We start from the raw sequence: 25,018 nt of genomic DNA on the forward strand, positions 1-25,018 counted from the left end.
CATAGATTAGGTAGATATAAAGTCTATTTTTATTTAGCTTGTTATGGAATACAATTATACAGCTCTATATGCAGTTGTTTTCCTTAGTGATTTGTAATTGATCTGAATAGTTTTGTTATATTCCTAAATATGACACTTGCAGAGGAGTACGGTAAAGTTATCATCAGAGTTTTGTAAAGGTGTTTTGTGATCTGGGAGTTGTATAAATTATTTTTGTTATTTTATTATCATTTAAATTAATAAATGACAAACTGAGCTGCAGTTTTTACCATGTGACAGTTTTATAAATACTATGGAGCTGTGAGCTCACTTATTTCGATACTTGTCATGTGTTCTGGAGAAATTTCTTTCTTAGAAAATATAATGCAACTGGGTTTTTAAAGCCTAAAATATGTTAGGATTTCTTTAGTTGCTAGTGAAATATCTTGAAAGCTGCTGAACAGGACAGATGACTTTTAAAGCTAATTGTAATTCATTGAAGCACACTATAATCTATAGGAAAGTTCACCTCTGCACTGTTCCTGTCCAGTTGTTGTCTCAAACAATTATCAGCAAGTTATTGTTCTGGTATGAGCCATGTCTTGCTTCAAAGTGAAATGAAAAAAATTAATGAGAGTGCATGAATGCTTGTTAAGTAGATACAGTTACATTCAGTTATGCTCCCAACATTCTTCACTATGACTGTTGAGATTGAGGCAATATACTCTAATGAGACCATGCAAACAAATGTGCTGATTGACAGCTCTTGCTTTAGCAATAAAAAATGTTGGCTAAATTCATATTTTGTTTCAGCATAATCCTTCAAGTGCTTGTGCACATAAAATTGAAGTGCTTGTACACTTGAATTTAACTTATACTGTGGACCATTATTGTTTTTTTCTTTATTCAATTATGTAAATCCATTTCACTGCTTTTATTAGAAACTGTGTATGATATTTAGTGATGATTGCAAGGGAATCATGCATCATTTAGTAGTTATAGCAAGGCAATACTGAGGGGATTTTTATTTATTTTTGCTGGGAAAAAAGACAGCACCTTTTCTAGAAGTTGCATTAAAAAATGACTGAGGACTTTATTTCGTATGTTTGTTAGTTCATTATGAATGATATGCAGAAACACTGAACAGTTTTTCTACACATTATAATCAAAGACACAGTGGTAAAAGGAGAGTGAAGTGTATGTCAGATTCAGCATATGAAAAGTAAATTATTCTAGGCAGTAGATAACATTTTAGTTTTTTGAGAAGATGACAGTTTTTCTAAGTGAAACAAGTATGATCAGCTTAACCTCTGGATCGCAGTAGGACTTCTGTTGTACCAATATTAATGAAAAGTGGGATTAGCTGCTGACTTGTAAAACAGGTAAGTTTAAGAGGATGTGGGGAATGTTGAAAAACAGTGCATTGGACTTTGAGGCTATTAATAGAGTTTCTGAAAGATCAGTTTTGGGAATAATTACTTATTAAAAAATCTCAGTGATCTGTTGCATATGTTAAGAAAAGGCTGAAAGGCTGAATTGATGGCAGTTTGGAAGCATTTTCAGATTCAAGAAGGGTAGGATGCTACAGAAGCTGAATGAGTAGAAGAAAGACAAATTTGAGAACAAAGCCAAATACTTAAGTATGATTGGCAAATGTTATTACTTTTATGTCCTGTTCTGAAAGAGCTTGCTCTATTCAAGTGCATTTCAAGTAATCTTAGGATATTTACACTACATGTGGGATCTACAAAATCAAAACTGCAGGACTTTTATACAAAACTTTTAACTGTAACTTCACTTGTTTGTATTTAAACAGAACTTTTCTCATAAACAAATAAATTTTAACATGTTCAATCCCTTGTTCACATTGCTAAATGTTGCTGTATTTGCCTACCTGGTATTTACCAGTATGCCACTGAGGCCCCAGCATGTACCTCATGGTTGCAGGGGTGCCAGTACAGAGAGCAGGACAGGAAGACAGGCAGCAGTCGCTAAAAAGTTTGTTTGTTACTGGCTTTGTGTTGCCTTGCTGGCATTCCTCTGCTAATAATGGATTATGAAGACCTATAGTAGCTGATTGACTACTTAAAGGTGGCAGAGTATTGGTGTTGTTTGGGAGTGGAGAGTGTGAGGGCAATATTTTGTTTCAGAAGAAAGCAAAGAAAGCTGGTAATTAAACACCTGAGAAAGAATCAGTCTGAAACAAGCTCACACTTCTCCAGTCCATTTGGATAGATTTGATATTGTGTAAGACTATGGCATAGTTCCCTTGCCTTCCCTTATGGTCAGGGAATCAGAACTTAGTGGAGATGCTCATGCCTGAAATTTAACATTGTGAACACAAATTTAGGTTAGCACTAGAATCTGATTTTTACTTCAGTTTATGTAGATATGGGTATTTTATGTAGATATGGGGACTTATATATCTAAAAATATATTTTGTTTACAAAAAAAGGTTGTTTACAAAAAAAAGGAAATAAAGGTAAGGGAAGAACAGCAGAACAAATCCTGGATTTCACAGAAATATTTCCAGTAGGGAAGCATTGTCATTAATATGTTTACAAGTCATGCTTTGTAATGTGACTTTCAGTTCTACTGTCTCAGACTCAAGGCAGATTAAATCACAGATGCGTAGAAGCTGCTGGTATCATCAGGTGAAGAGATTAAATGGATTTGAAATATTTAATTAAAAAAAATCAAAGATCATGTTGTAGTGCAAGATCTTATTCTTTAAGAAGAGCGTTAGAAAGGGAAAAGAACTGTTTAAATCACAAGAAATGAGTAAAAAGTAGTAATGAATAAATTGAACTGTAGATTGGTTCCAGACAAATAGTTCAGAGAGATTCAGGCACATTTACCTTGCCTTTTTAAGAAAAAGACCTCAATATTTTGAAAATAGACCTAACAAAATTATGAAAAATGTATCTGCTATGCTTTGTTTTAAGAGTGACCTGAACTTTGGACTGTGAGTTCCTATTTTACATTTATTAGATGACACAGTAGTTTCTATTAATTGTTGCAAGAATTTAAAAGTAAGGTATAGATTTGCATTCCTTTATCTCATCTCTCCTGCTCCTATACACTACACAAGGTAAATGTTTGTAAGCAGCAGGTTTATCAGGAGTGCATGAGGAAGAGGGTGGGCTGCACGTTGCAGGATGGGAGATCCACAGCTTTTCATTTGCTTGCCTCACATATTTTCCAGCTCCCAGGGATTGTAAGAAGGGGTAAGCAGTCTCACTCTGAAGGTTCAAACTCTGGCATCTGACCTGCAAAGCCACTACTTTCAGGGTGCTGTTCAGCTAATGCCATCATCCTGGAGATCTAGTCGCACTGGCTGACTATATACCAGCACTTCATGTCTTAGGTTGATAGAAGTGTCCCATCCTGACCTCCAGACATGCTTCAGGTGCTTTGAGGTACTTGTATGGGAGTGCTCTTTATTATCTCTGATACCCTTGGTTTTCTGCTGCCTTTGTAATTTGGCATTCCGCTGCTGGCCATGGCTCTTCATTCAGTTTGACTCAGAATACACCAGATCCTCCCTAATAATCCCAGTTTGCTATTCTTGTCCATTTGCCCTTTCAGTTTGGAGTCCCGTGTACTGCTGTTTCTTGTCACAAGTTAATGATCAGTCCTTTGTCAGGTTGGTACTGCCCCTGCCTTTGTGGTTTGTGAGGCACTGACAGTGCTATGAGGTGACAGTGGTAGCTTACTAAGTTTTTTGTCCCTCTTATGTCAGATCATTCATTCCTGCCCTTGCACTACCCTATCTATTCTAGTTCCATATCTTGGGTTTTTTTTTTGTATAGTCACTCAAAGAATTAGGTTGAAAGCCTGAACCAGTGTTTCCCTCCTGGAAATATCTTGAATTATTTTAAGTTAATATCAGAGGTTAATGAAAGAATTAAAAATAACATCAGAACACATAGAGTACCCTTTATAAAAACTGTTCAGCAAAAGGACTTACAGATGAATAACGTATAGTGCAATATGCATTATATTGTACTACAGTGTTCTGAAAAGAAATTACTTCTTCATAATAACTAATAAAAATTTTCTTTCTTCTGAATTGTTTGGGGTATTGTTCATCAATAAGGATATTTAGTTAACCTGATTTTGAGAACTGGGTGCTGGTAAGAGTATACAACAATATTTTACACAAGTGAAATGAACCCCATAGTTTAAAGGAAGGAGATGAGATCCTGATGGAATATTTTTTCTGTTGGAGATATATCTTCAACCTATGTGTATACTCAGATGGTACTTGTTAAATTTAAATCTTACAATAACAAAGATGAAATCAATTATGAAAAATGTCTCTCCTATCAGTTACAGTGTACTATTCTGAGCGACATGACCCTTAAAAACAAATGGTTAATTAAAAATGTGTAATTTCTATTTATAATATACATGACAACAAATTTAATGAATTTGTTATGTGCCGTATTTCAGTGGCAGGCAAATCTGGTGCTGCTAGATGGGGGGAGTCCAATTCTTTTTCTTGTTTGACAGTGTTTATATGGCTGTGCAGGGAATTGGCACAACTGAAAATTAGGTTCTGGAATTCACTATATAGATAAAAATAGGAAAATGGTGAATAGTTTCTTTCAGATGCATTGCAAACTTCTGCTCTCCTGGATCACAGTATGGTGCTCTTTGAGCAGCAGAACACGTGTCAGTTCATTGATGCTGAAGGCCTGACTGATGTCTTCTGCCCTGCTTCTGGTTACATGGTCTGCCACATTTTGATGCTCATTTGATTACTCCACAAGCTGATTAAACTTGCTACTTTGATATCACATTTTCCCCCTCTCCATTAATTTTTTGGTCATTTTTGTCAGTTGAAGTTTTTAAAGTACATAGATTATTTTGCCCTTTTCATAAATTCTAGGAATATGCAAGCAGGAGGAAAGCAGAGTGTGTAGAGCAAGGAATGGACTCACATATATTTCCAGAAGTGCTCAGCTGTGTCTCCATACTGTGACTTTTGGAACCATAGAATAATTGGGGTTGGAAGGGACATTTAAAGGCTAAACTCATGATGAGTCAAACTTACCTACAATGGGCAGGAACTTCTTCAATGACATCAAATTTCTCAGAGTCACATCTGGCCTGACTTTGAATGTTTCGAGGGATGAAGCATCCACCACTTTTCCAGGCAACCTGTTCCAGTGTTTCTTCACCCTCACTGTAAAAAATTTCACCTATCTATCCAATTTAAATCAACCCTTTTTAAGGTAAAGCCCTTGTCCTGTCACAATAGAGACTAATTTCTATAAGTCCCCTTTAAATATTCAAAAGCTGCAGGGTCTCCCTGGAGGCTTATCTTTGCCATGATAAACAAATCCAACTCTCAGCCTATCTTTGTAGAAGTGCTGCAGCTCTCTGATTGTTTTTGTGGCCTTCCTCTGGACCTGGTCCAAGAGGTTCATGTCCTTCCTGTGGTGGGGACCCCAGAACTTGATGCAGGTGGGGTTTCACCAGAGCAGAGGGGCAGAATCACCTCCTTTGATCTCTTGGCCAGGCTACTTTTGATGCAGCCCAGGATGTGGATGGATTTCTGGGCCACAAGTGTACATTGCCATGTCATGTCCAGTCATTCATCCACCAGAATCCCCAAGCCCTTCTCCGAAGCTGAAAAAAATTACTATATGTTCAAAGACATATAGTCTTAAAATTCAAGGCTGAAAACATCTGTATTAAACTGAAAGTTAAGATTATGATGAAACAATTTTGCCAGTGTAGTAAATTAAGATATAAAAATGAAAAAGATACTTCTACCTATTCTTGTGAATAAATAATAAATACCAATGTCTTCAAAACTTGTACAGTAAGAACTAAAATTAGCTTGTATGTCGGACTTTGGTCTAGAAATAGGCCAAGTCCAGCTTCTAGAAGCTATTTAGTGAAGTTTAAAGAGTTTTGATATTAAACAAAGTAATGAATTCTTCATTAAAAGATTAAAAAATATATAATTATAGATTCACCTAAAAAACCCCCAGAGTATAGTTAAGGAAATACAGAGACTGCAGCAAATTAAACATATTTAACAGATGCTACATAAAATCTATATGCAGCAGAAGCCATGTCTTTGAGTCTTAGGAGTATAGGCGTATATTTTAATTGTGAAGGACTTCAGTAAGTTTCTGCTTGTAACTGCTTTGCTTTGCGATTTAGAGCTAAGGTGTTAAAATTTTCATACTACTGAATTTTAAGCATGGATGAAGATGTAATAAAAATGCTCTACAAAAGTATGATTTAGTGTGTCATAGCTACCTTCCAAAGAAAGAAAAAAAGAGTAGCACACCTTTTTTCCTGCTTCCAAATGCTAAAGCTCTAAATTATTTCTGTTTGACCATTAATGAACTTATCTCCAAGCTGGACTTTGGGGAAACACCACATTAGAGCAAGAAACATAACTTCTGTGATCAGTAGAGTGAGTTTTAGGATAGGTCAATAAAGTGGACAGTAACAGATTGCTAAGACCAGCTGGTATTCACCCTGGACTTCTAAGGGAACTGAAGGATGAAACAGCTGAGCTGTGAACTGTGCCGTGTAAACTATTGCTTGAATTTATGCCAACATCAGAAGAAAGGAAGCAAGGTGACAAATGTGATGACAGTTTTAAAAATGGTTTGAATATCTACAATTGCCAAAGTTGATACTAGTGGTTGGACATATTGTAGATAATCAATGATAAATGGCAGAATTAGTTAGCAATCTAATAAATTACTGATATACTGGCAAAAGAGGGTTTTGGGAACTGTTAAGAAAGGAAAACAAAATAATAAGTAAAAGGGTCATTGTAAAAGCTCAAGCTGTACCCACATCCTGCATACTTTTTGTGGTTTCCTTTCTTCTTACTAATAAAAAGTACATTAGAGTTACAGCAAAACTGATCAAGATTATAAAAATTAGGTCTTTCTTTGTACAATGCACAATTAAGAATTGAAACTGTGTGCTGAAGGACTTAGTTTAAAATTTATTCGATTTAAAAAGCAATTACACAAATATGTGGAAGAACAGCCTGTCAAGGATTATTAAATGAAAAATATTTTGCTCCGGAATTCAACAGTGTCTGAAAGGCTACTGTTGGACACCAAATAGTGGAGGGGAACAGTTGCCATTCCAATTTACAATCAATAATGTTATGGTGTTTCTTGAATCAGCTATGCTCCCTTTGGTGCACTCAGATCTATTTTTCAGCTTTTGATGCTTTTGACAAGTGATGGATCAGCTTTGTAAGGCCCAAACTGCTAAATCTTGATGGTAGGAATATATCTTAGAATGGGGAGAAGTAGAAGCTATACAATTATGTGTCTACTGGCACTAGACTCTGTTCTGCTGGGAACAGCTGTATGTTTTGCTTTTCCTGTCCAGCAAATTTCATTGTAGTAGAAAGCTCATTTCAGCCTCCCCTTTTATCTTTCCCCTCAGACAAGAATTAATTAAGTTTCAGATCTTTCGAAGAGTTGAATCACTCTTGGTTAAAACTTTCAGTTCTAGTGGGGAGCCCAGCAGGTGTTCAGATTGTAACTAAGAGAATGATTATTCTGATTTTGTATGCCATATTTCTGTGAGCATTTTCTTAACAAATAATACTTCAGGGTTGTTTTTTTTTTTTTTCTTCAGAATTTTGTCAGCTACTGTTTAAATATGTGAGAGTTTAATGTTCTTGGTTTAGAACGAACTATAATTTAAAACAGATCTTTAAGTGATGAGCAATCCCTGATGCTAACAATTGTGTTGATACAACCTTAGGTTGCTTCGTTTGGCAAGCAGAATATTTATCAGCTTCCTGGTATTTCAGTGTACAGGCATTCTTCCTGCTTCTGTGGGCTATGCCTAAAAACCTTATTTTAGCCTTGTTTTCATAAAAAAAGAAGAAAGGTATTTTCAAGGCTATTGTAAAACTACTTAGATCTAGTTCACAATTTCTTTTTAAACTATTTAAAAGTAAATAGTCACAAATAACTGCTGGTGAACAACTCAATAAGAAATATGTAAGTGGAGCTGATGGCACATTTGTAGTGTCATGGTCTAGGTCATAGGCTTGGTGATGGCCTTTTTTTTTTTTTTGAGACTATAGGTTTGTTTTGTTGCATGTCATATTATAGAACAGTAGTCATGCAGCTGCTAAAACAATCCAAGTCTTCAAAAGTTTTTGTCTTGGCAGTCAAAAGACTCATATTCCCTACTTGGCCTTTGATTTCAGCACTGGCATGGCCACAGCTGGAATACTGTGTCCATTTCGAGGCTCCCCAGTGAAAGAGAACATAGATGCACTGTGAAAGTCCAACTAAAGGTCATGAAGATGGTGAAGGGACTGAAGCCGCCCTCCTGTGTGGAAAGGCTGAGAGAGCCATGAATATTTAACATGGACAAGGGGAGGCTCTGGAGGGTCTTGCCAGTTTACATAAATACCTGAAGGGAGAGTGCAAGGAGGATTGAGCCAGACATTGCTCCGTAGTGCTGAGTGACAGGACAAGAGGCGGTGAGCACAAACTGAAACAGAGGTTCCTCCTGAACATCACAAGCCCTTTTTTCATTACTCTGTTAAAGATCTTTTCCTTTGATTCCAGATAACTTATAGGAGATGAAGAACTGCAGGTTTTCCAGTTGAATACCTTGCTATATGGGACACAAGATATCATTTAAGAATTAGAGCTCTATACAGATGAACCAGGCATCTACTTTCGTAATGACACTCGGTATGGGTACATCCTTTGAGTCCATCACCCCAGGCTTGTTCTTTCATTTTTCAGTGAAGAGAGAATGCAAGATGACTATTGTCTTAGCTAAGAGGCTAGGAAGAGTGTAAGGTCACGTGTAATCTTCTGCACGCTCTTTTTCTTAGTGACAAAATAACTCTTCTTAGTGATGAAATAACTCCAAAGAGTGTTCTGTGAAATGTAGTTTTCAAGTTTCATCTGAAATAGGAATTCACTTTTAAAAATAAATGTTCAGATCGAAATGTTCAGATATATTCCTTTTGAAGCTTGTATTTCAAAGCCATTTTGTTTTGATTTTTTCTACTAGGATGATGTATTTTAGAAGATTTTTTTTTCTTTAGCATACAGATGCAGAGACATGATTTTTCTTACAAAGATTATGGGTAGCAGATTATATCAAGACTTGTAGCAGAAATAGAAATGTGTATTGCAATTCATGAATGTCAATTATTTCAGTGGCACCTACCAAGAATGTAATTGTTTCAGAGGTTTGCAGAACAGCTCCATGGGATCCAGGCCACAATTTTATGAAGTGCTGTTCTGCAGGCTTCCAACTGTAGTATTTATAAAACAGTCCTGTCGCCACTCTTTTCAGGACTCTAATTTCAGTCAGGTCATTGGCACAGATGGAGGTAGTTGACTACATTTGAATGGGTATACGGATCTGAATTTGAAGTAGACAGTAAAAGCAATCTGTCCAGTATCTAAAACTCCTTTGAGGTATTTGTGTGTGTGTATGTTGGCAAGCACATCTGTTAATTTTAGAGTCTTGTTAATACGGATGTGGGGTGTGAAGATAGGGTGGGGAGTGCATTCTGTGTGTTTGAAAGTGCTCTAGCACTTTGTTTCTCATCCTGAGAGGGCTGAGCAGGAACATCAGATGAGGTACAACTGACAAAACATAGCTCAGATGCTAGGGCCATGTGTGTGTCCTGCAGTGGTTAGGCCTAGCATATAGACAGAACTTTAAAGGATGTGTGGTTTTTTGTTGTATAATAGCTGAAAAATAATTTTGAAAAAATGAATGCTTTAGTAAGATCAAACCTGTCTGCGTATTTTGTGATCCCCTGGTTTCTTCTCTCATTAGCATGGTAACGTCTCACATCTATTTCCTTCAAACATTAACATCCTTTCTGCAGCAGCTGCCCACTCCCACTAGGCTGCTTTATTTTTCTTACACTGTAAACTGATGTTCCCGTTTTCTTTCTTCTGTATACTTTCCTCTCTTTTCCAGTGCTCTCCACAAATGAAAATTTAACTGCTTATTTTATTTGATTTCCTTTTAGTCTAGATTTATACTTCACCTGTTCAGATATTTCTATTCATTCCCCTTGTCTGTGGGATATTTTTTTATTTTTAATTGTTGGAAATGGAGAAAAGTTATGTTTCTTGGGATTTTGGGGGCTGCTTTTTTTTTTTTTTTGCTGCCTGTCCTGGTTTAGGAGTGGCACTCCCTCATTTAGTGCCCCCTCTTCCTCCTTCCATGGGAGATAAAAAGGGCAGAGATCATAGGTTGAGATAAAAGCAATTTACTGGAAACAGCAATGAGATAGGAACAGTAACAGCAACAATATTAATAACAAAAGTTTGCAAAAAGAGAGTGATTTGCAGGGAATTGTTCACTGACTGGGACAGTGAACAAAATGGTGGACAGACCATCTGCCCCCATATTTTTCCCCCAAGCCCAAAACAATGAAGAAATGGCAGACAGATTGGGACCAGTGTTACCCCACCATTAGGTTTGCCACTTGGTTCCCTGGAAAAGGAATTCCTCCGCCTTCCCTCTCTTTTCCAGGAAGCAAGAGAGAGACCCATTTCCCTCCTCCCTGGCCCTTAGGTGAGATGGGATTGAATAGCACGATGTCTTGGCCATGCCCACATGGCTCCACATGACCGGTGTCCTTTTCTGAAACCAGGATGTTAGCAAAGGAGGTGATATTTTCTAGAGGCATTAGGAGGTATCAAAGTTTTCAGTGGGAAGTGCAACATTTCAAACCAGCAAGAAAAGTAATACATGTCCTCTGCTTCTTATTGCTGCTAACTACATAAGGATGTGACCTGACTTCTGCTGAAGAAGTATCATGTAAGTTTGCAGTAATTTAGTTTGTTGCATAATTGTAGAACTCTGCATACAACTCCTGCATGAGTTTCCTAGAGTAGACATGTTCTATGCTTATATGGTTTTTCTTATGTTGTGATACCTTAAGTAGTGCTGGAACATTGTGTATAACCCCCTCCCGGGTGAAAATTCCTGAGGCTATTAGCCAGTTAATTTACAGCATTGCTTCTTGATTTGGAAGTAGAGAATTAAGTAGTGCATGTTTAACTGTTAATTCTTTTTGCATGTTTGTGTGTCTGTATTATCTTGGTTATAAGACTCATAGTTAATAAATTTTGCTTTCTAGTGCTGGAAGAGGCAATTTTTTTTTTTTTTTTTTTTTTTTTAATTTCTGCTCTTATTAGCATCCAGTTTGAGACTGTCAGGTCATGTTTAAGCAAATTAGTAAATTTAGATAATTTCACTACTTTTTATTGTGACTACAAAGGAAATTATTTTTTTTCTTTTAAAGTTCCAGGTTTTTTTGCAGAGTTCCAAGGTAGCCATAAAGCATTTTACTGTATTTTCATTAAGGCATGAAAATTGCTTGGAACCTCTGCTAGAGGAATGTACAGGTCTTCTAGGATAATCTGCAATTCTAGCATTGATAAGACTTTGAGGTAACTCAAAAGTCATGTTTTTAAGAGTCAGTGTTTTCAGTCTGTAGTTGAAGAAGTTATGAAATGTGAGAGGTCTGTTAAAGTGTGTAACTACAGGAGAAAACAGTCATGTGATTCTGGGATCTGCAGCCCCTTGATGTAGCTTGACATAGCCTTCTGGGTTCAGTAAGGGCTCTTCTTCAAGCACAATCAGAAAAAGTGAACCTTTAGTGATAACCTTCTTTTTATCTAGTACTGTTAATGTCATTCTATTCCTTTGGAACCTGGGCTATAGAGTTCTCACACTGGTGGTGAAAATCTACTTTTGCTTTCACATGTATAGTAAGCAGGGTGTGTAGTACAGGAGACTGCTAACCATTCTGTTCAATGTGCTAAAAGGAATTCAAGGTCAAGAGAATTTTGTGGTTACACTGGGAACAGACGAAAGAGGAGGATTGTGGCTTTGTAACCCATTTTCCAGGACCCTGGTTATTAGTCCTTCTTCTAAGGACTGCTTTATGTCTTAGCTTAGTGATTTCATTTTTGTAGAATACAGGTTCTTTTCTGCACTGTGGCATGTTCTTGGAGCATTGGGCTACCTAGCAGAGTATTAAAAGTGATTTAGGAGATGATTCAAATTTCTGTCTTTACCTACTCAGAAGGGACTTGAATCTGGTCCTTCAATCCCTGTGTGAGGAATTGAATTCCTTATCTCTTTGGTTGTATCTTAGACAACAAAGATCAAAGACCTCAAGAGGTCATTTAGTCTGTGTCCCAATCCTTGGCAAAATTTATCATGCTTTGGAAAACATTTTTAAGAATGATGTAGCTCTTAAGTATCTCTCGTAATATTTTTGGAATTAATTTCAGCTTAGAGAAATCCTCTTGATAATTCATGCTTATGTCTAGTTTTGTCAAGGATCATCACAGAGCTAGAAATTTTAATCCTATGTCTCCTTGACAGGACTTCTCGTCTATACCTATCTCCTTTGGAAGTCAGTAGCATTTATATTATTATAGCATATTTTCTTCTCTCAAATATTTGAAGCATGTATAACTTAATTTGGAACAATCATAGTATAAAAGCTTGTTACTAATTTAATTTGTGAAATAGTGTACAGAATTAGATAAACAGTAGCAATACATTTGGTAAATAACATTTGACAGTGAAGATTTGTGCTGGGGGAAGGATGAAGGAAAAGTTTTAAAAAAGAGTATTTTGTATTATGTATTATTGTAAAATAATACAATACCAGATCATATTTAAGGAAAGATTTGTGTCGTTTTCACTTTTTTAGTTTTTTTTCATAATAATTCCTACTAATACTTTAGCAAGTCTATGTTGTTATTTTAAGTGAAATTCTTATGACAGTGTGTGACAAATGAGAAATAGATTCAGTTTACACAATGTATTTGGGAGATCCTATTTGTATTAATTATTTTCTATTTGCATGAATTATTAAAAGAAAGAATAAGCCAAAATCTCCAGCAATGTTAATATATGTTTATACAAACACTTTTTCTTTGTGGTATTTTGTAATAATGTGATTACATCATACATTTAAAAATACATCTTTTTGAGAGGAGCAGGAAAATAGATCTATGTATATACCTATATGCTATATAGATATATAACAACTTCTGAATTCATGAACTTAGTTATATTCTAAGTTAATGTTAATTCTTTAATAAGCTGGTGATCTTGGATAATTTTGGTGCATATAGTTAGATAAAAGCAATCAAAAAAATAGATATCTCAGTGTTGAGACATATTGCCATGTTTTTTAAGATTTGTTATTGTTAAAATCCAGTTCATAATCCTAGCCTGGCCAGGGTAACTGGAGCATGTTGCATGATATTTTCAATATGACTGAATTTGTACAGTTAACATGTTTACTCAGGCCCTGTATATTAAAAAAAAAAGTCTAGAAGGCCAACAAGCTGACTGAAGAGCAAATTTGGCTGAAGAGCAAAAGTTTTGGAAGAGAAGCACTACATGCAAAACTTCTCAATTTTTTGTCTGTGTATTTTATGATCTTTTCTCTGTGAATTGACTATGTTTGATAGCAAATATGCTTTCTGAATTCATGACTGTTTCCTCTAAATATTAAGAATTAACCATGATTGTATTTGTGATTAATTTGGCAGTAAAAAGAGAGGAGGAGGATTTTGAAGAAAAGAAATCCATTAAGAAACGAATCAAAGAATTAAAAGTTTTGGACCCTAAGATTGCACAGAATCTGTGTAAGTAGATTCTGTTGGTTATTTTTTTTTTTTTTTCCTCAGAGTAATGTATAAATGTTCCATAAAAATGCCTTTCTCTCTTGTGTGATTGCTTGGTAACCACTTCTTGTTTAAAACATGTTTTTATATGTGCATATTGTTTTTAAGCAGAAACGTGAGTTTTCACAACTGAAGCACTTTAAAAAACCTGAGAAGTAGTTAAAGATTATTCCTTGTTCAAGACTATGTATTGAAGTGCAAGCATACAGCTATATGCTGTATTATACGGCTAATCCATTTGTATTTCAATATATTCATCAATGAATATTGGATGCCCCCTCCCCCTACATGTCCTAACCCCATGTCAACAAAAGAATGAAAATGCTTGTAGCATGTCTGCCCATCTCATGAACTTTGTAGAAACTAGGCCATACTTGGTATCATGGAATAATATGCAAACAAATAGAATACAGTTTAGATGAGAGGAGTTCTAGGAAGAACAGGTTCCTAAATGCCAGCAGAGATGAAATAAGAAATAACTGTAATATGGTGATTAAATAGAGTGCTTATAAGAATATTTAACAAAATGTTCTGTTTCTGTGGTTTGTTTTTGGTGTGTTATGGTGCTTCTTTAAGAGAAGGCTCTGAAAGGCTAGTGAAAAAATTACAGTTGTCAGCTTAGCACAATATACTGTAATAGAAGTGATTCTTCTGCAGAGTAGACTTGTCTCTTACTACTTATGGAAGTCGTCTCTGATGCTGGATGTTGTATGTAACAAATTGATTTGGAGAAGGCTGGAATTGAAAGAGAATAGTGATTAAAAATACATTAAAAATTGTTCTCTTACCTATACAATTTGGTATAGTGTTTGTTAATCTGGAGATGTTATGACCTCTTTTGCTGGTGTTTTTTTAAATAGAAGCCAAGATCTTGTCTTGCTTTCTTTGTTTTAGCAATTTTCCTTGGATCTTTCCGAGTGCCTTATGAAGAGATCAAAATTATGATACTGGAAGTAGATGAAACACAGCTCTCAGAGTCCATGATTCAGGTAACAAAAATGGCACTTAAAATTCCAGTATTTCAAGAGAAGCTTCTCAGTAAATAGAAACCCATAGATAAAAACGCCTCTTAATGTAAACTTCTGGCTAATCGTTAACTGCAAGAATGTTCTTTTCCTGTGAATGGTAGATTTTCTTTTTTTAATTTCTAATGTTAATATTTTTATGAAAGCAGCTTGTATTGTTTTTGAGTTAACTTTCTTCACAGTGGCTGATATGGGGTTATGTTTGTCTTTGTGCTGAACACGGGACTGATAATACAGAAATGTTATTGCTGAGCAAGACTTATGCAGAGCCAAGGCTTTTTCTGCTGTTCATACTGCCACGCTGGCAAGGGGCTGGGTGTGTATAGGATACTGGGAGAGGACACATCCAGAACAGGTGACCCCAAATGAACAAGGTGACATTCCAGACCATATGACATCATGCTCAGTATATAAAGTGGGGGGAAGAAGAAAGAAGGGAGATGGAGTGGTGGTGTTTGTCTTTTCAAGTCGCCATTACATGTGATGGTGCCCTGCTTTCCTGAAGATGGTGGAAAACACCTCCCAGCCCATGCGAACCAGTGAATGAAATCCTTGCTTTGCTTGTGTGCACAGTTTTATCTCATCCTGTGAGTTTTCTGACTTTTACCCTTCCAATCTCTTCCTGATCCCACTGCGGGGAGAGTGAGTGAGTGGCTGCTTGGGGCTTGATTGCTGGATGGGATTAAACTATGACACAGCTGAATTTATATTCTCAATTTTCCATATTGTCCACACCTAAATAGACTTTTTTATGGGTACATATAATGTTTTGTTTCTTCTCTACTTACCAGAATTTTCTTTTCTTTGTTTAGCTCTGTCTTATCTGCACAAATCTCTGTTTTGGTTGTTTAGTTGTGTTTGGTTTTTTGGTGTTTTTTTTTTTTTGTGTTTTTTTTTTTGTTTGGTTGGTTTTTTGTTTGTTTGTTTGTTTATTAGAGCTGTAACAATCCAATATCTTGCCCTGCATGCCACAGCATTCACCACTTCTCTTCCATGGAGGTTATTTAGGTAGTGTCTTCTCTTTCAATATTATTTTTTTAAAACACAAAGTCATTATGACTATGTGGAGCCAAAAGAAACTAGAAGTTCTTCTATATGGAGTGATATTTAAGTGTTGAAAAGCTGAAGAATTTAATTAAATAAACACAAATGAGTTGTTTTAGAGCAATGGGAAAAATAACTTGGAAGGAGTGTATTGAAGTCATTTGAGCAAAGGCTCTGCTCAAAGCCAGGTCAACTAGAGCAGGTTGATTGGGGCCTTTTCCATCCAGTTTTTAGTATCTCCAAGTCTGGAGACCCCATAGGCTTCTGGGCACCTTTTCCAGTGTTGAACACTTGTAGTAGAAAATGTTTATTTGTTTATCTAACTGGAATCTTTATTGTGATAACTTTGTGACCTTAGTCTTCTATTGCGGAACTCTAAGAAGAGCTTAATTACACCTACTTTGTACCATTTAGTTGGGTATCTGCACACATTAAGGGCTCATAAGGCTTGCTTTCCTAGAGTTCAACGAAGTGACTTCTGTCAGTGCCTGTCATGTGTCATAATCTTGAGTCATCTTGATGGGCATCAATAAATGTGAAAATGTCTGTCTTTAGAAAAATTATCTGCTTTGGACAGGACTCTGGCATACTGTGACAAACTTCAAATTATTTATATTATGGTTCATAAATGTCAAAACATAATATATCAATAATTGATAATTACTATCTACCAGTAATGTGGTATAGGTTTTAGATAGCTAAACTCTTCAGCATACTTTAAAGTGTGTTACAGACCAGTCCCTACTGAAACATGAAAGAAAGTTAAAGATAGATTGTTTTTTTAGAAATATACTCTTTTTGCATGAATGTTGATTAGGTAAAACATGTACAGGTATCAGGGTTATAAAATTAGTTGCTACATTAAAGCTCACTGAAATTCAGGTGTGGCTTGTACTGCAGCACACAGGAACTTGTATTCAGATGTCAAAACAAGACAAATCTGTATTTCTGTGGTTTTCCTGCAAAATGAATTTCCACCATATCGAAATATCAACATAACATCTTATCATATTGCACAGGAGGCTGTGCAATGCTCAGCATGCCCTTTTTCTTCCTACATGCAGTTTTGCCCTCACTTCATGTGACTTGGATTTCAAAGATGTTTAGTCTCTCTTCAGCTATTTGGACTTCACTTTCCCTTCTTCACTGAAGAATGAGATGTTTCTCTTAAATATTTGAAGGAGCAAGCATGAATCATGATTTCCAGTGACAGTATATATAGTCATTGTATAATTCTCATTCTTTTGTTCAATGATGCAGTTAATATTGGTACTAAAACTATTACTTTAAGGTTATTAGGATGAACATAGTTTACACTTCTAAAATGTTTTTTAGTCTAATTTGCACTTAGATCACTTTTTCAAGGTTTTCTTCATGCTCAACAGCAGCCTGATGTCTATCTTTATTTTATTTTATTTGGTATAATAGTAGACATTTTCTATGGTAGCATGAAAAACTGAGAGATGGAATATGCTTTGCTATTATGTTCAGCTTAAACTCTGTCTTAGATAGTTGATCCTTGCTCTGAGACTATCTCATGCTATTTGATCTTAGCATTGTTTTTCAACAGTTAACATTTAACTTGTTAGAAAAATTAGGTTCTCAACAATTAAATGAAGCAACCTGTATAAATAAATACTGTATATCAAAAATATGAAAAAACATCATTTTGATAATTTCTATGTGTGTTATCTAAAGAAGGCAAAATTTATTTTTGCATTTAGACTCTGGGAAAGAAAATCATCAAACTATTAATGGATAGTTAATTAATGGTATACTTCTATGTGAAGATGCAGTAATCTAAGAAGAGAAAATGTATTTTATTGGATAATTTGTTCAGTTTCGTATAATTATTTTTGTTTTCTTCTGTGGACTATTATTTTCATTACAATTGTATATGCCTTGGGATAAAGAATACCTAATTTTCAGTATATTTAGAATATCTAACACACCTTAATCCCACTGGAGACAGGTCTAACAATATAATAGGATATAACTTTTTGACACTATGCTGATAATCTTGTGGCTCTATTAATTGGTATTGGCAGTAAAGTATGTTGAAAGTCAGTGTATATAGTAACCTCTCTATGTAGCATCAAAATTGTGTCCAAAGTGTTCTCGACAGTAGTTGAGCCCTGTTGGAACTCAAAATGTCTCTCAGACATTTTTAGAGGTTCCAGGCCTTGGTCAGAAGCATCTTAGACCCTGACAGGCAGCTGGAAACAGCTGTGATTTTGGGTTTGAGCCATGGAATGAGTTACCAACTTTGGAGGTGGAACAAGCAGTCACAAAAGGTTAGATAATATAGTAAAAGTAGTTCCAAAACAGAGGGGAAATTTTTTTTAGTATTGTACAGGGGGGTTTTAACACTTGTACAGGGGGGTTTTTACTTTGTACATGGGGGTCAGAAGTTCTAAGATGGAGGAAAGTGGGTTGACCCTGTCCTTCCTCCTTCCTTTTCCTTGCCTCCATGTTCTTGGTGATGTTGGCACTCACAGATTGTTTAGAGTAGAAAAGCACCTTGTAATATAGGTAGTAGGTATTGGGGGAAAACTATAAACATGCAATATGTAATATATCATATAAAAGATAGCAGCAGCCCTGGGCGGTGGGAGAGAAGGAGAAGACAGCAGATAGAGAGGATGCCAGGGTGTGTGTGTGCCTCTGTCCAGGCCGCTGACCAAACCAAAGTAGCCAGAGAAGACAATCTTTTAGATAACTAACAATAAACTGCCTTGAGACCGAACAGCAAGAGCCTGCACAGTTTTTCTTTGGAAGCACGGGTTGGAGGAGAAATTTCACCACCACATGGGAACCCAGAATAAGACCGGGGTTCTCACAGAGCACTTTTGTGTTTGCTTTTGAAGGAGAGCGAACAATTTTATTTAAGAAAAGGGTAAAAGAAGATGAAGAGCCAAAAGTGAAAAATTACATCAAGAGTACAGTGGTATTAGCAGCTGCTGTGATTGTGTAAAAATCAGTGGAATGGAATACAAGTGATCATGTGCACAATAGCCTATATTAACACAGTCGTATATATCACTCAAGAATATAGACTGCATTTTTTTTGCCAAGTGATTACTGTCTTGAGGACCTAAATCAGGTGGAAAATTTAGTAGAACTTAGGCTTCAAATTTAGTCTGCAAGTTTGTATGTAATGATATTTATCAAATGGGTTCATCTAAATTGCTTATTTCTGGGTAAAACAACCCTATAGTAACTTTGAAAAATGGACTGAGTTTGAACTTGAGAAAGGGCTTAAGACACCCAGCTTTCTTTGAAAGAAGTAGAACAATGTGCTTATTACTTCAAAAAGCTGGTATCCACATTCATGTGTACCTAGATTACTAAACAAGTATCCAGCTGTATGTCTCTATTTCTACCTTCAAAATCCTTTTCAAGTATGCATAATGACCATGCTGTGAAAATGTGTTCCATGTATTTCATCATTCTAAGAAGAGGGTAAGCATACATAGGTTTGCAACCATATGGCTAATTTTCTTCATTCATATAAGTCACCTTAGATATTATGGTACTTCTCCTTTTCAGGAATTTCTTGATTTCAGCAGAATTTTTTTTAGCTGTAACTGTTTTGTTCAGTGGGTCCAAATATCACTGTTTCTGAAGTTGGAAATTTGTTCTTAATCCAGCTCTTGTTACGCTTAAGAAATAAAATGTAGTTTTTCTCCATCTGTCTCCATCGTCCTCCCTCCACCCCTCTTCAGTTAGAAATTAGATCTAGTGCTTAAAAATGTAAAAACTCCAAGTCATGTTGTAATCCAAAAGCTCAATGACTAATTATTGAAATGTTTCCTGTGACTTAGTAAAAATTCTTTCTCCTGCTTATTCCTTGTTTGATATTCAAAATATGTTTCATCTCTAGCTGTTCAAAAGCTTTATCTGAGCACCATAAAAACTGCTTTGATATCAGCTGCTCCTTCTATTTTGGTTGCTTTTCTTTTATGTTCTGATGCTCAAAATTGAAAATATTCATCTAACACTTGACTGTTTTTGATTTTTGAAAGTTTTGTGGGCAGTTTTTCTTCATATGAAAACTATTTCTGCTTCAAACAATAACATTTTAATTTCAGTAAATATTAAGGAATTATATTATATTTAAAGCTGTTTATGGGAATGTTGGATATAAAAAAAAAAGAAATAGGTGTGTTATGAATTTCTAATTTAAAATGTATCTTGTGTACACTTTCATTTTTGCTCAGTGTTACTGATTTAGTGCCAGACATCTTCATCCATATTTAATAAATGTAGTCCATTATACAAAAATATTTTTCCAAATGTAAGAGTGGTAAGTGTTCACTAAGATTTAGTTTGACCATATCCAAATCAAGCTCCTAGAATTTAAGTTTACATTATTGTTTTAAGCATCATCATTCATGCATTTTTAATAGTTTTGTCTTTTCTTACCAAAATCCTTATTTGAGCATGGACATTCTGTTGAATCAGTCTACTGATTTAGGGATATTTTTCAGCTACTACTCAAAAGAGTAGTGAACTAAAGTAAACATACTTCTTAAACTAAAGAAGTATGTTTAGCAAAGCATAGGTATGACTTTTATCTGTCTGGCCACAGAGAGGTAAATTTTACATCTGGCTGAATTTCCTGTAAAAGAAGGAATTAGGATCTTTAGTGGGCAAAATGAGGGGTTTTTTTAAGACTTTCAGATGGAGATTCTGTTCACTAAATGAAACAATTTATTTTTTTCTCATTGTATATCACCAAAGCTATTTACTTGAAAGGTAATAAAACAAATGTTGGCAACCAAAATATCTGCCTTTTCCATCAAGTATGGGGAAGTGGTGGAGTTGGTCTTGTTTCTTTCTTGAAATATGGTAATAGGTAGTGGGGTGGCTGTGTATCCTAGACTGGCTTCAGCGTTAAATGGATTGAATCTTCAGTTCAGTTCCAGAGAGTGATCTTACCAGTGAGTGTTTTAAGAAAGGAAAATCTAGACCAGGGAGTGTTTTAAAAAAGGAAAATCTGTTGTGTTTTTCTCACTGTGACAGAAGCTTAACCCATGTGTAACCAGAAACACGAGAGTCATAATCTGTGAGACACAGCAGGCTGTAGGGACTCTGGCTGTTGCCCAGTAATTGCAGCCGTCATCTTGGAAAGGGACAGAATTGAGCTACCGACTCAAATTTTATACCATAATTAAGTGTGTGAGAAGCTTTCTATTTCCAGAATATCCGAAAAGCCATTTTTAGCCAGCCTAGCAGAAGCTAATTAGAGTGGGGTTCAGGCACCCAAATGTGAGTGTCTTTATGTGTTCTAGTTTGAAAGCAAAACCAGTGAGAGACTCCAAGTCAGAAATACAATTTATTGGGAAAAGGGAAAAAGACAAAAACACATGCAATGATGCAAAATGAAGACCACTGACAAAGTCAGAATACAACCTGATACCCCCTTGGCCAGCGTGCTTGTAGTAGTCCAAATTAGAGTGGCTGCAGTCCTCTTGGAATGGCACATATGGTTGCTCTGTCTTCTCAGAAACCTGTGGAAAGGCTGCCTCTCTGTCTAGAAATCCCTGGATTTATCCAGGTGGGAATGACTAGCTCCTCCCCTTGGGCGGAGCATCTCACAATGGGCTGATGTTATTCTGAGTCACGAGGTGTGTCCTTAATCACCTGTTAAATAGAACTGGCTCCTGGAGAGTGTTATCTCTGAGTTACGTGTCGAGACATTGATGGGCCTATGAACATGAGATAAGGAAAACTGCCCCGAGGCAACTTCTACTCGGATGGTAATAGGAAACATCTTGGTGCTACAATCTTGGACATTATGTAAATAATATGTGCCTAAGTATTCAGGAAACTCCAGGCAGTCAGAGGATTCTTCAGATGAACAGATGAAGGTAAAATCTTTGATTCCTTTACCTGTAAGGCATTCACTTTATATGTGTCCAACCTTCCCATATTGACTACTGAATTCAGCTGAAGCTGAATCCCACCTCTGATTTACTACTTCTAGCAAGTTTTCGCTCTAAGTAGTAGTGAAGTAAGTAAGGTAGTGTAATGCTTGTAAACTTTTGTTTTGAGATGCTTAAAAATTAATTCTTCTTTTTCAAAATACTTTTCATTTAGCATTAGAAATTCTTGCCAGCCTTTGGTTGGCTATGTTATACTTGAAATTCCTGTTCTGTTTCTTTGAAGTGTTCTGTTTCCATCGTGCCTATCACACACATTCTTTCTTTAAAAACAGTTTTTAAAAAATTACTATGGAAGTGTGTGGAATCAGTGTCAGGTGCTGGCAGTATTGTATCACTTATCTTTGACACTCTCAGTTACTTTAATTTGTGTGTTGCTATCCACATTCTGCTGTCTTCAGGGAAGAGCGTTGTCTTTGGAGTGTATGGCAGTAATGCATATGTAAACCCATTTGTTTACAACAATAGAAGCCACATTGAATCTGAGATTTTTAACCTATTTTATTTTCCTTTATAGAATTTAATAAAACACCTCCCTGAACAAGAGCAATTGAATGCATTGTCCAAGTTCAAGAACGAGTATAACAATTTGTCTGAGCCAGAGCAGTTTGGTGTTGTGGTGAGTTCTGTTTTATTATAACAGTGGTTTTTTTGGTGGTTTTTTTTTTTTTTTGTCCTTTCTGGAAATACAGTTTTAATATAATATTATAAAAAAAAGAGACAGTTGCTTCTTCCACAAAGTGAAGGGGTTCCAGACAGGGAGAAGAGTACAGGTGCTGCTGTTCAATTGGACTTTTGTTGGACTTAATCCTAGATGTGAAAGGCTTGATTATTGAAAAATTGCTTCTGGAATGATTTTGGATTCTCTTTGTTTAAAAGAATTATTTTGTTTTGCAAAAGAAACCAAACCAAAACCATAAAAACTTTGGTATTTTCTGTGGCAAAGTTTCACTGGGAAATACAGAGCTATTTTTGAATTTTCATACCTAAAATAGTTTGGCCTTATTTTTGTTTGCATTGATAAATCTTAATGTTTTTTACTGAGGTTTTCTGCACTTATGTTTTTCTTTCTATTCTCCACATAAATGAGAAGAAAATAATGTCATAACGATCATGTTGACCTACTCTGCCTCCTGCCGCCTGTGTTTTATACCATATTCTGTAAAGAGTACCCCAATCACTTTTTCCCTTCCCTCTGGAAAGATATGTTTGTAATATCTTCCAGGTTGAATTCACAAAGGAAGAGTGGAAGTGAAAAAAAGAAAATGCTAGTTCAGAGCTGGCAGTTGATGCTTTTTGTGGAAATACAGTTTGCATCTAATTTCTGTATAGCTCATAATTCAGTTGGTAATTACTTCATCCAGATAAACTCAGAGTAATGCTATGCAGTTTCCTGGTGCATATATCTGTACAAGTCTTTGATTTTTCTTGCCAATTCTTGGCATTTCAACCTAAGGTGGTTATTACTAAGATTATCTTATCTGAGGGAATTTCCCATGAGGGAATAATACTTACTCAGTTAGATGGAACTGTCAGTTGATAAGAAGAGCTAGACCAGTAACAATGTAGGTAGAGTCTTGCTGCACCCAACTTTTCTGATAAATTTGTCTTTAAAAGTTGAGGCAATGTGATAACTCAGAAAAATAAAATAAATTTACAAGATCATAAAAGTTCTTATATCTCAAAAATTTCTGGAACTTCTTTTCTGAAGGAACAAACAGATTCCCACTGAAAAGTGCAAGTCCTTGCTTTTCCCAGTTTTCCACGCAAAACATTAAAAAAGTCTACAAACAAGACCAAACTCCATCATCAGTTTCTGTCATGTCACAGATTCTATGCATGTAGTAGAGAGGATTTGGGAGAACAAGCAACAATGTTTATTATGTGAACCATTTTTCATTTCTGTTCCAATGGGAGAAAATTTGAATAAGTCACTTTTTTTACTCTGAATATAGAATCTTATCCATTTACTTTTCATCAAAGTTCTTCAAGCTCCATCTGGCTCCCCATATCTTTTCTTTTATTGTTGTCCACGGAGTGGGCTGAGAAATTCTTCTCATTTCTTAGGAAGCCACTGTTAATGCTAATGTGAATTTTCACATTATTGCTGGTTTTGTTGGTTTTGTTTATTTTTCCTTAAAATTTTTGGTTTATCCCTTAATTTTTGCTGTTTGTTTTAAATGAGGAGAATCAAACTTGAATACAAAATGCAGGACTTGAATTCTTTTAGATGAGGTGTGTTTTATAGTTATGTTTTTTTAGAGAATTAGGAGATTCCATGTTAACTTGCTCTGAAGTTGTGATTGAAGGACCAATTAAACTATTTGATTCCTAAGAATCTAAATAGTGAATAAATGGCTACTTACTACTTGTGTAATAAATTTTTTTTTCATCATAGAAACCTGTTATTTGAATTGAAAGTCAAGATTTGATATTCTGAAACAAGCAGCAAGACACTTAGTGAGATATTGCCTGTCTGTGACTGTTACAGTATTGTATGCTTCAACCAAGGTTAATTAACTTTTGTTGTTGGTTTAAAGACCTTGAAGGCATGATTCTAAAGAGTTCGGGTTTCCTTCATGAGTGCTGCTTGTGGTTTTGGGGTTTTGTTTGGGTTTTTCTCTTACGGTTGTGAGGATTTGTTTTCTTTGAATTGACCCTATGAGTTGCTTTTGTGGTTCCTGCCTTCTCTTTTCTAAGTTATTTATCATTTTTATATTTTCTGTTCATTCAGCAGTAAGTATAAAATAAAGCCTTTATATGGCCCTTATCTTTTCTTCCAGACTTTGGGTTTTCTTTAGATAAACTTTATTTACTACTAGGTTCTTTCTTTCACTTACTCCAAGCTGATGTCTCAGCGCGCAGATATAATCACCTATTACTGTGGAGTGGAGCTTTGTTTTTTTTGGTTTAGGGTTGTGGGGGTTTTTTGGAGGTGGGAGGGGGACAGGGAGGAGCTTGTACAGATTCATTGACTATTTCATGACAACTACATTAATTCTGTTCATCTTACTAAAAATTTAGTTTACTATTGTTACTTTAACTTGATCTTATATTGAGTATTGTATTTCCTTGCTCATTATGAGATTTCCTTTCATTATGAGATATGCTTGTGCTTGATTAAAAATAAATACTCAATTGCGTTTTGTTTTACCATATTTCTTGTTGTGGACTTGGTTATACTTACTGCAGTAAACTTTCTTCAAAACTTCTTTAGCCTTCATATTATTTTCTTGGTGGTTTCATTGATTACCGCAGAATCACAAAATATTCTCAGTTGGAAGGGTTCCACAAGGATCATTGACTCCAG

General features: G+C 35.6%; 1 protein-coding gene across 2 annotated transcripts in view; it reads left to right on the plus strand.

Annotated features, from left to right (window-relative positions):
• The window catches only part of DIAPH3 (diaphanous related formin 3), a 200,363-nt gene that overhangs the window by 69,393 nt on the left and 105,952 nt on the right, over window positions 1-25,018 (plus strand). Inside the window, exons 18-21 of one of the 2 annotated variants that reach the window (XM_031504802.2) lie at window positions 10,765-10,797; window positions 13,560-13,655; window positions 14,589-14,683; window positions 22,226-22,327. In XM_031504802.2, the coding sequence (XP_031360662.2) occupies window positions 10,765-10,797; window positions 13,560-13,655; window positions 14,589-14,683; window positions 22,226-22,327 (326 nt within the window). The remainder of the gene's footprint in view (window positions 1-10,764; window positions 10,798-13,559; window positions 13,656-14,588; window positions 14,684-22,225; window positions 22,328-25,018) is intronic. The other variant, XM_077781371.1, reaches the window with a different exon arrangement.

This window comes from Lonchura striata, chromosome 2, assembly GCF_046129695.1.
Source record: "Lonchura striata isolate bLonStr1 chromosome 2, bLonStr1.mat, whole genome shotgun sequence".
Taxonomy (NCBI): domain Eukaryota; kingdom Metazoa; phylum Chordata; class Aves; order Passeriformes; family Estrildidae; genus Lonchura; species Lonchura striata.